This window comes from Balaenoptera acutorostrata, chromosome 20 (assembly GCF_949987535.1).
Source record: "Balaenoptera acutorostrata chromosome 20, mBalAcu1.1, whole genome shotgun sequence".
Classification (NCBI taxonomy): domain Eukaryota; kingdom Metazoa; phylum Chordata; class Mammalia; order Artiodactyla; family Balaenopteridae; genus Balaenoptera; species Balaenoptera acutorostrata.
In genome coordinates, this window is record NC_080083.1 from 23,434,829 (window position 1) to 23,446,623 (window position 11,795).

General features: G+C 42.1%; 1 protein-coding gene across 1 annotated transcript in view; it reads right to left on the reverse strand.

Annotated features, from left to right (window-relative positions):
• The window catches only part of APPBP2 (amyloid beta precursor protein binding protein 2), a 71,536-nt gene extending 64,029 nt beyond the window's left edge, over nt 1–7,507 (reverse strand). The window contains exon 1 of the mRNA XM_007190266.3: nt 7,081–7,507. Within this exon, the coding sequence (XP_007190328.1) occupies nt 7,081–7,218 (138 nt within the window). The 5' untranslated portion in view covers nt 7,219–7,507. The remainder of the gene's footprint in view (nt 1–7,080) is intronic.
• Nucleotides 7,508–11,795: the final 4,288 nt, after the last annotated feature.

The following is an 11,795-nucleotide window of genomic DNA, read 5'->3' on the forward strand; positions in this document are numbered from 1 at the left end:
CATTCATTTTCATTGCAAAATATTCTACTATATAGGTACTCCATAATTTATTTATTAATTCTCCTACTGATGGACATTGGGATAGTTTCCACTTTTTGGTTATCATGAATAGTATTGCTATGAACTTTTTTTTTTTTTTTTTTGGTCGCACTGCACAGCTTGTGGAATCTCAGTTCCCCAACCAGGGATTGAACCTGGGCCATGGCAGTGAAAGCACTAAATCACCAGGGGACTCCCTGAATGTTCTTAAGTGTATATATCTTGAGATGGAATTATAGGGTATATATATGTTCAGTTTTAGTAGATGATGCTCGTTTTCCAAAATGGTATATCAATTTACATTCCCACTAACAGTACATGAGAGTTCTGATTGCTCCATATCCTTACCAACACTTTTTTCTTTTTCATTTAGTCATTCTGAGGAAAGTACAGGAGGACAGCGATTTCCCTGAAGACAAAATGAGGTTGAGCATTTTTCCAAATGTTTGACAGGTCCTTGGAATGTCCCCTTTTGGATGTCTATTGAAGTTATTTCTCCATTTAAAAAAATGGGTTATTTTCTTGATTTCTAGTTCTTTAGATGCAGGATGATTCCTTTGTCAGATATATGTGCTTCAAATATCTTCTACTCTGTGGCATGGCTTTTCCCTTTTTTTAAAATAAATTTATTTATTTATTTATTTTTATCTTTGGCTGTGTCGGGTCTTCGTTGTTGCATGCGCACTTTCTTTAGTTGCGGTGAGCGGGGTCTACTCTTCGTTGCTGCTGTGCGCGGGCTTCTCACTGCAAAGGTTTCTCTTGTTGTGGAGCGTGGGCTCTAGGTGCGCAGGCTTCAGTAGTTGTGGCGCACAGGCTCCAGAGCGCAGGCTCAGTAGATGTGGCGCACGGGCTTAGTTGCTCCGCAGCATGTGGGATCTTCCTGGACCAGGGCTTGAACCCATGTCCCCTGCATTGGCAGGCAGATTCTTAGCTACTGCACCACCAGGGAAGCCCTGGCTTTTCCCTTTTAATGGTATCTATCTATCTATTTATGGCTGAATTGGGTCTTTGTTGCTGCGTGTGGGCTTTCTCTAGTTGCAGCGAGCGGGGGCTACTCTTCATTGCGGTGCGCAGGCTTCTCGTTGTGGTGGCTTCTCTCGTTGCGAAGCACGGGCTCTAGGTGCACGGGCTTCAGCAGTGTGGCACGCAGGCTCAGTAGATGTGGCGCACGGGCTTAGTTGCTCTGCAGTATGTGGGATCTTCCTGGACCAGGGCTCGAACCATGTCCCTTGCACTGGCAGGCAGATTCTTAACCACTGCATCACCAGGAAAGCCCCAGCTTTTCCCTTTTAATGGTATTTTTTATGAAGAGATGTTCTTGATCTTAATATAGTCCAATTTTTCAAGTTATCTTTATATTTAGCTCATTTGTATCCTATTTAATAAATCTTTGCTGACACACTGAAAACTTTTTTTCCTAAAAAACTGTTTTTTCACACTTAGATCAGCAATCCACCCAAAAATGGTAACTGTGTATGATATAAGGTAAGATCGTGATCCTTCTCCCCCTACATGGATATCTAACTGACCAACACCATTATTTGATTCTCCTTTCTCCATTGTACTGCTGTGTCACTTTTATTATAAACCAGGTGACAGTATACATGTGTCAGTCTGTTTCTGGACTGTATTGCTCCATTGGTCTATTTGTCTACCCATGTGCCAAAACCATCTTATCTTGTTACAGCTTGATATTTGATGGTGTAAGTCCTCCAGATTTTCTTTCTTCTTCATGGTTGACTTGGCTTGACACTGCATTTTAATTTGCATTTCATCTGAACATCTTTTGATATTTATTATGATTAGTATTACATGTTTTCTTCTTGTATGAGCTAGCTGTTCAGGTCTTCTGAAAACAAGTTGGTTGTCCTTTACATACTAATTAGTATTAGATCTTTCTGTATTTAGGAAATTCACCCCTCATGTGACAAATGTTGCCATTTGCATAGTCTTTTTAAAAAATGTGCTCACAATTTTCCCCCTATTTTTTATTTATTTATTTATTTTAATAAATTTATTTATTTTTGACTGTGTTGGGTCTTCGTTTCTGTGCGAGGGCTTTCTCCAGTTGCGGCGAGCGGGGGCCACTCTTCACCACGGTGCACAGGCCTCTCACTGTCGCGGCCTCTCCCGTTGCGGAGCACAGGCTCCAGACGCGCAGGCTCAGTAGTTGTGGCTCACGGGCTTAGTTGCTCCGCGGCATGTGGGATCTTCCCAGACCAGGGCTCGAACCCGTGTCCCCTGCATTGGCAGGCAGATTCCTAACCACTGCGCCACCAGGGAAGCCCTCCCCCTATTTTTTAATGTACTCAAAAGTATCAATTTCTTTTTTTCCTCCTGGGTTTTGGTTTCAGGCTTAGAAAAGCCTTCTCTATGCCAAGACAGCATTAGTGTTGGCAAGATGAGTAACAAGAGGACTTCACGTTTTACATTACTCATTTTTAGAATGTTTGACATTTTTTAAATTTGTAAATTACCTCAATAATTTCTTTAAAAAAGAATTCCAGTCATTTCCCACTGTAAGATATTGACCCAATAATTTATTCTGATACTTTTATGATTTCATTTGCCATATTTAAATCTTTAATTCACCTGGAATTCATTTTGGTATAAGGTGTGAAGTAGAAGTCTAACATTCCCCCCAAATAACGAATTTTCCCCCATTTATTTAAAATACAGCACTGTCCTATAACTTTATTATGTAATATATTCTTAAATATGCTTTGGTTTCTATCTAGTCTGTCTACTATGTTCTATAAATCAATTTCCCTCTTTGCTGTTCTTGTGCCAATACCATGTTGTTTTAAAATATACAGCCTTCTAATACACTTGACTATCCTAAATACTGTACATCTTAAAAATTTCCTTGGCTCATTTATTCTCATGTAATTAATTCCTCCATATAAACATATTTAATCAATTTCCTATACCCAATAAAATTCTGAGATTCTGATTCAAGTTGTAATAAATTCACAGCTTAAACTGACATGAGTGGACATATTTATAACATATTACCTTCCCATCCAGATACATGGTATGGCTGCCTATTTATGTTTTTTTATGCCCTGCCTCCCCTAAAGTTTTTGCTCTCAATTTATTAATCCTAAGAGTTTTTTATGTGAAAAGAATATTAACTCTTTGGCTGTCAAATATGTTGCAAGAATTTTTTTTCAATTTGTTACCAGCCAATTTAAAAAAATATTAGTTGAGGCTGTATATAACTAAGAATAGAAATAAACACAGAAAAAGAAAAAATTAATTCAACTCTAATACTAAATCAGGCATTAATCCATATGGTTTTCAGCCTGAGACTTATAATAATAATTTTTAAAAATCCCAAATTATTAAGTTTAAGACTAAAAACAATAAATAGAACACATTATGGCAACACTTCACTGGGTCAAAACTTAACTCTATGGAAAATTCTGTAATTGGAACAGGATAAAATAGACCATTCAGCAGTTACAATAAAAAGAAAAGTTCAGGGCTTCCCTGGTGGCGCAGTGATTGAGAATCTGCCTGCCAATGCAGGGGACATGGGTTCGAGCCCTGGTCTGGGAAGATCCCACATGCCACGGAGCGGCTAGGCCCGTGAGCCACAATTACTGAGCCTGCACGTCTGGAGCCTGTGCTCCGCAACAAGAGAGGCCGCGATAGTGAGAGGCCTGCGCACCGCGATGAAGAGTGGCCCCCCCACTTGCCGCAACTGGAGAAAGCCCTCACACAGAAACGAAGATCCAACACAGCCATAAATAAATAAATAAATAAACCCAAAGTTTAAAAAAAAAAAAAGAAAAGTTCATAAACTTCACTCTTTGAAGAACCCAGCCCTTCACTCTATTTGCCTTCAGTTGGTCTACAATTTTACAATTCTTTCTACTCACTTTATCTACTTCTATACCCAAATTGTTGAGTACCCTTAGAGAAAACCCATTCTGATTCAAAGACATTATCCTGTAGGATACTGTTTTATGGAACCATCTATATCTCCTATCATTTTTTTAAAACATATTTTTACTGAGCCTCCCTTTCTATATAACTTAGCAGCCATTTCCAACTTCTGTTTAGCCTTTCTACATAAAAGCCACCACTCCTATCCCTTATTCTCAGCAGATGATCTTACCTCTTAATTCATAACTACCATTCTTTGCAAACTTAGTTATGTAGACACTTTATGTCTTTAACTCCTTGCGTCTGATCTTAGAGGAAGAACTATTCCTTCCTCAACTCCAATGTAAGACTAATACCTTGGACTTCCCTGGTAGCGCAGTGGTTAAGAATCCGCCTACCAATGCAGGGGACACGGGTTCGAGCCCTGGTCCAGGAAGATCCCACATGCCACGGAGCAACTAAGCCCACGCACCACAACTACTAAGCCTGTGCTCTAGAGCCCACAAGCCACAGCTACTGAGCCCGCGAGCCGCAACTACTGAAGCCCGCACACCTAGAGCCCATGTTCCGCAACAAGAGAAGCCACTGCAATGAGAAGCCCGCGCACCGCAACGAAGAGTAGCCCCCGCTCGCAGCAACTAGAGAAAGCCCATGCGCAGCAACCAAGACCCAATGCAGCCTAAAATAAATAAATTTAAAAAAAAAAGACTAATACCTTAATTTATGCAGGGTGAAGGAAGGGGCAAGGCTCATTAATTTAAGGCTTCTACACAAGGACTCTGCTCCATAATTTATTTCCCGCCTTACCTGTATATTCAACCTCTCATTCCGTTTTGGTTTCTGCCATTCAGCCAATAAATACATTCTAACATCTTCCATTCTTTAAAAACAACAACTTTCACATTTTACCCTTTCTACATATCAATACCTCTCTCCCTTCCCTTTTTAGGGAGCAGTCAGCATGTCTACTTCTTCACCTCCCATTCACTCCATAACCCCATTTCCTAAAGCTTTATGACTGTGCCTTCACCTGAAGCTACTGACAAAAACTAACACAGTGACACTGGACTATGGTGAATCAGGATGGGGAAATTTTTGATTGCACAAATACTATTATTTTGTCTATGACTATGCCTATTGATGGAAGTTGGGACAGCTGGAGGGAGGGATCTGACTGTGAGTTTCTCCTTGGCTCTAAATTGGAGAAAAGTGGAAACTGTAAACATTAAGCAAGAAAGCAAGGTACACAGGAACTAAATACTAGACCTAGACTAAATTACTTAACTTTCTCACCTATAAAACAGGGTTATACCCCACTTTACAGTTTAATTGTGAGGCTTAAACAAAATAACTGTGTAAAAGCACTTACAGTTCCAGGCACATGTTAAACACCCTCCTTCACCTCAGCACAGTGCCATATTCCCTACAGGCACACAACTATTAAGGAGTACAAGTGTACCAGAAAAGACACCATATTAAAACTTTGTGGACTACGTGAAACAGAAAATGTGGCAAAAGCACCATCTGTTCATACTCACTATTAATAATACACAAATGAAAAGCTTCAATTAGAAATGAAAGTTACAGAAGATATCCAAGTACTTTGAGGGAATTCAACCACTGAATATACTTTGATTAAACTTCCAATGATTTTCTCTAAAAAGTGTAAAAGATTACACGCGATTTATTAAAATAGATAGAGTTAGCATACACAAAAAGCTGCAGTTTCCCGGGTAGAGAAAGAGATCCAACTCATCCTTCCTGGGAGGAATGAATCTTAAATATACAAAACTTCCTTAGATATGCACAAAAGTAAATCAATGTATCAAAGGGATCTGGAATAAAGGGAGATTTTTCTCTAACTTCCCCTCCCCCCAAATAATAACATAAATGACCAAAATGAATATTCCCCAAATATCTAGGGGGGAAAAATTTAATTGTTAGAATTGGTGTAAAGCAGCTGGATTTAGTAGAATGCAGCAAGTCAGCTGCTTTCTGAAAAAATATTCGGGGTGGAGAAAGCGGGCAACCTTCCCAATGAAACAACTGCCATAAAACATCATACATATATAAGAACATACACATCTGTTAAATATCAGTTTACAATGTTCCAGCCAACTTACAAATCAAGAGGAAGTGTTTAGATCTAAAAAATAAATCACACTTTACTTCTAGTCAAATTTTGCGTGGGTGGCTACAGGAGAAGAGGCGTTATCCACGCCGATTCAAGGCAAAGAGGACTGAATAATAAGTCCACTGTTCACATTCAAATGTGGGGGGAGAGGAAAAGGGAGGCTCCGAGTCCATAAAGTTCTCCTCCCTCTCTAAACACTGCAAAACTGTCCACGTCTAAAGACACTTACCCCTGAAACTACTTGGAGACTGACTTGGAAACTTTTTGTTCAGATTTCTGAGGGGGAGCGATTTAGGAATGCTGCAAGATTACAACTTGCAAATATATGAACATACTTTAAATTCTAAAGTTTTTTTTTTAAAGGATTTTCCCCCTTTCAAGTAGTTTATCAACACTCCCATGTTAACAAAACCCCCTATTCAACCCCTAGTATAAACAAAAACCAAAGCTTTAAAGGATATGCGAATAAGGCACACGACTACTTCCAATAATTGCTCAACTCCCTCCCAATTAGGAAGAAAAAGGTAAAGCTAAGGAACAAGAAACAGGGGGAAAAAAAAAAAAAAACTTGGGAAGGAGGGCGGCGAGAAAAGAAACTAGAAAGGAGGGGAAAAGAGCAAAGAAAAGTCCAGCTGATGCTGACACTTAATTGGGAAGGGAGGGCAGAAAATATCCCGAAGACACAGGCTAGAAGGGAAGGACTGAGTGGGACAAGGGCGCAATAAAGGAAGTCCACGCAAAAGGCCTACCCAAAGGGGCCCCAATGTAGGAGGGAACACCAAAAGGGGGAAAAGACTCATTAGGAAGACGTATCCATCAAGGCCCAAGAGCTTGCGAGACAGAGGCTACCAGATGGGGTGTTTCTATATTGGTCACCCCGACACCGCCCCATATGTCTCGGAAGACGACCCTGCTACAAGGGGTAAGGGGTTAAATGCGGGGGTTCGCGGACGTGGAAGGGGGTGCGGCCCCAGGGGTTGCTGCAGGAGAGCAGAGCGCTGGCCCACGGTCCGTACCTTATAGTAAACATCGAACTGAATGTTCTCGGGTAAGGAGCGGATGTCTCGGCGTGAGCGGATGTAGTTGTCCACGACAGCGGAGATGGCGGTGTTATAGAGGGTCTCTGGGATCCACTCTAGTTCCACGGCCGCCATCTTCCTTCCCTCCTCCTCCGCCTCCTCCGCCTCCTCCTCCCGAAGGCCCCCGCCTCCCTCCGTAGCGAACTCCTCGGCGGCCCCGGAGGATTCCGAGGGGTGGCGGCGGCCACGCGGGCACACAGCAGAAGGGCGCGGCTGCCCTGGCTCCTCCGGGCAAGCTGGGGGCGGCGGGCGCGGGCGCAGGCCCGTGTGGAGAGCGGGCCAGGGATCCGGTGGCAGCCGGGCCGAGGCCTCACATTCCGTGTTTGCGAGCACCCTGGGATCCGTCCCAGTGCCTCTCTCTGCAGGGGCGGGACTACGTGTGCGGCGTCATGACGTCAGCGTACGCCGACGCGCTGGAGGGAAGGAATGCGGCAGGCGAAAAACTTGGGAAGAAAAGATCCGTGATCCCGCCCTTGGGGAACATACTTTCCGAGGGCGCTGGAGTTCAGTGGATGGGGGTGAACTTTTTTCACTGCGACAAGTTATGACAGGTTTTTAAGCAGCTCCTTCCGAGTCACCGGCCGCATCAGTCCTTTCAGCCAGTCCTACTTAGGGGGTTCTTAGGCACGGACCCTTTCCAGGCTCAGGTAGAAGTTTGGATGCAGTTATCAGTCCATTAAAAATCATGCATTCAGAGAAGTCACATTACTCTGGAAACCCTCCCTTAGACTCCGGTCCCTAAGCCAAGTTAGGAACCTTCGGCCTAGGAACTAGGGATCAGGATGGAAGGGAGACTTGCACTGTGTAACCATTTGCCCTGTTTGAACTTTACTATGTTTCTTTTTCTAAATGAAACTTACCAAAAAAAAGGGGGGGGGGGAAGAACTGCTTTAGAAGAGTTTGGTGGGAAGGTTAGTCTTATTATGGAATTACAAATAGTGGTGAGAGAAAAAGGGCTAAATGGTAACTGTGGTATGACTGTGGTAAAACAGAAATGAAGATATCTCTTTCCTTCCGTCCTCAGCCTGAATATCTGCTGCTTATGTAACTTAATTTTCCAAGTCTGCGATTTCAAGAACTTTATGCAACATCTTTCTGCTCTAGGAATTTAACAAGGAAATTACTGGCCATAATTGGTGACACTGTCAATCTCGTAGTCACGCTGTAGCAATGTAAAACCTGAAAACAACGATGATAATGTGCTGACATTTAGAGCTAAACGAATTGGAAGTGGCTCTTCCAGTTCACCCTGCTATTTCAATGTTAAATGGTTAAATAGTTTGGTAAGAAAGAAAGAAGGAAACACACTTAGTCCTCTTCTCAGTCTATACGGTTCTTACTCTGTAGTGCATGAACCTGGGAAAGCTGTGGTTGGCCTTAAGGTAGGGTTGCCAGAATTGGCAAGTAAAAAAATACAAATGCCCAGTTACATTTTAATTTCACATAAACAACGAATCCCTCCCTTAAGGCACTAAATCCAGAATTAGAATCCATCTGCAGGCCAGGCCCTTGTTAACCAGATGAACAGAGAAACTAGTGGAAACTAGGCCATTTTTGTTGCGGACTGTCCTCAATTGAGGGAAGAAAGCTTCTCCCTTGTACTCTAGAAAATTAACGAGTCCCAGCAGAGCTGGTATTTGAACTCAATAATTATATAAATACTGCCTTTCATATTCTGGATGATAGCATAACATCTGAGTTTTCAGTGGTCAGGGTCAGATCATGAAGGGGCTAATGTGATGCTAATGACCTTGGACTTCATCTTGGAGATGATAGGGGATCCTTAAAGGATTGTAAGGAAGCAAAAGATTTGTGTGTCAGCAAGAAGACAGTAATCATCTATGACCAGCAGAGCCGGAGGAAGATCTCAAATCATGCACTCCCAGCTACAGGAGGATAGAATACAGAAGAGGCCTGCTAAACTGTCATGGCCATCTATACATTTTGGCGGACAGAGGTCCTTTGTGTCACAATGTTATTGCTACAGTCCACCAAATCTCTAACCCTTGACTACTGGTGGCCTCAAATTTGGCAGAAAGCCTTCCACTATACAGAGCTATATGAGACATGAACTTGGTCCAGAAAGAATCCTGAAAATCCTAAGAGGCAATACACATTTTGACCATTTTTAAATTGCAGGTTCTCCCTTCATTGAGCTGTGGGGGGGGGGTCTAAGTATTGAGCAATACCTTGCTCTTGACTCTGGTTGGACTGTGTCTGTTTCAACAAATGGAGTACAGCAGAAGTGATGCTAGGCCAGAAAAGGCCATATGGAGTCTATCTTGTTCTCTGGAATACTCACTCTTGGATTCCTGAGCCACCATGTAAAAAGATGAACTACCCTGAGGCCACCATGCTCTGAGTAAGCCCAAGTCACATGGAGAGGCTACACGTAAGCACTCCCGGTCAACAATCCCAGCTGAATGCAGCCTTTGAGTCATCCCAGCTCGGGTACCAGTTGTTTCAGTGAAGAAACCTCCAGATGATTCCTCATCTCTAAGACATTTGAGTTACCTTCAGCCACTCCATTCTTTCCAGATGAGGATCCAAGCATCAAGGAACTGATTGAGACAAGTATCCCTGCTCTGGTCTGAATTCCTGACCCACAGGAGCATAATAAAATGGTTCTTCATTTATATCACTAAGGTTGTAGTGGTTATGCCACAGCAGGTCACTGGAACACCCCATTCCAATCCCCTAAAGTTCCCAGGAACCCATCACTTTAGACTCCATAGTCAACCTATTCCCTCTCAGGGCTATACATTACTAAACATATGAATTCATTCATGAGAATGAGACAGTTCATAACCTGTGTTGGACAGTTTTCTTAACTTTCTGACAATGGCTCTGCTATACTACTTATAAGAGTGAACTGCGTAACCAAAGAGAATCAGAATGGAAACAATGATTCTTGTCCTAAATTTGAAGAGCCTTTTTCAGAGCCCTCCAAGTCTAAATCCACATAATCAACACCCATCAACCACAGGCCAACCATCACATGGACCTCATAAATAGAGTCATCAAGGCACACGTGTGGCAGCACACATCACATAGGCAGAATGACTGGGTCCTGATACTTGCAACCATCAAAGAACAGAGCAAGGCTTTGCCAAACAGTTCTTGTCACTTAGGGAAACAATGAAGATAGGAAATCCTACCCAGTTCTCATCCCTCAGTACCATTACCCACATCTGCAGAAAACTCAGGAGTTTTTTGGACATGTTCATAGTTACTATACATCTTGTCTTGACCCCTTTAAATTCACCCTGCTTGCTACATGTGGCTTCCTGTCTCCAAAGTTAATCCAAACAGCTACCTACTAGGATGCTCCCCCAATTCTTGATCTCTACTGTCTTCATTAACATACATAACACCCCCATTTGGCCCTAAGAGCAATAGAAAATAAAACCTATCATTTGCCAGTCCTTATTTTGAGGAAATCCACTTGGAACCTGCCCTGTATGCAGTCCGTCTACTCACCCTGACAATCAGAAGTAGAGAATTATCATAGAAGGTCTGAGTGGTTTTGTATTTGTGCTGCTGGTGCTGGTCCAGTGCGTGGAATAAAGGCTTAAGGGTCATTCTTGGAAAGACAAACATGTAATCAATAATCACATTATAATGTGAGAAATACCGTGATAGCATTTGCACAGGATATCATGAGAGTAGTGAGGAGATAATGAATTGGTTTTGGATGTAATAGTCATATAAAAGTTCCAAAATAGGTCAGTTCTCAAAGTATTTTCAGTTGCAATGAAGTTCATAGGAAAATATACACCTGAAACTAACACAACATTGTAAATCAACTATACTCCAATAAAAATTTTTTTTTAAATAAAGGCAATAAGAGTTAAAAAGAAGTTCAGGACTTCCCTGGTGGCACAGTGGTTGGGGATCTGCCGGCCAATGCAGGGGACATGGGTTCGAGCCCTGGTCGGGGAAGATCCCACATGCCGCGGAGCAACTAAACCTGTGAGCCACAACTACTGAGTCTGTGCTCTAGAGCACGCAAGCCACAACTACTGAGCCCACGTGCCACAACTACGGAAGCCCATGCGCCTAGAGCCTGTGCTCCGTAACGAGAGAAACCACCACAATGAGAAGCCCGCGCTCCGCAACGAAGTGTAGTCCTTGCTCACCGCGACTAGAGAAAGCCCACGCACAGCAACAAAGACCCAACGTAGCCAAATAAATAAATAAATAAATCATACATAAAATCCTTTAAAAAAGTTCATAGGAAAATAACACGAATAGATTTACTTGAGCAATACAGTATAAGTGAGTTCATTTCACCTTGACACTATACCTCCAAGTTCTAGGAAATTTTCTAATTTTCAGAATGTAAAAAAATACATGCAAAATTGTGAAACAAAGTTGTGGTTCTTTATTTGTGACAGTGAAAAGTTTTAATTTTTCAATGAGATGGAAAATGGGAACAAAGTAAACTATACACAAAGTGATATAGTCATATAACTCTTGAGCCATCTTGTATAGATATTATCCTACCTAAGGGCATTCCAATCACATCCAACTCCCCACCAAACTTTTTAGTCAAAATATACAAATGATACAGATTTTTAACCTAGAAGACAAAATATGTGGTGAGGTCATTTACTGAACTTAACAACATACTGAGGAGTTTGGGTCCAGTT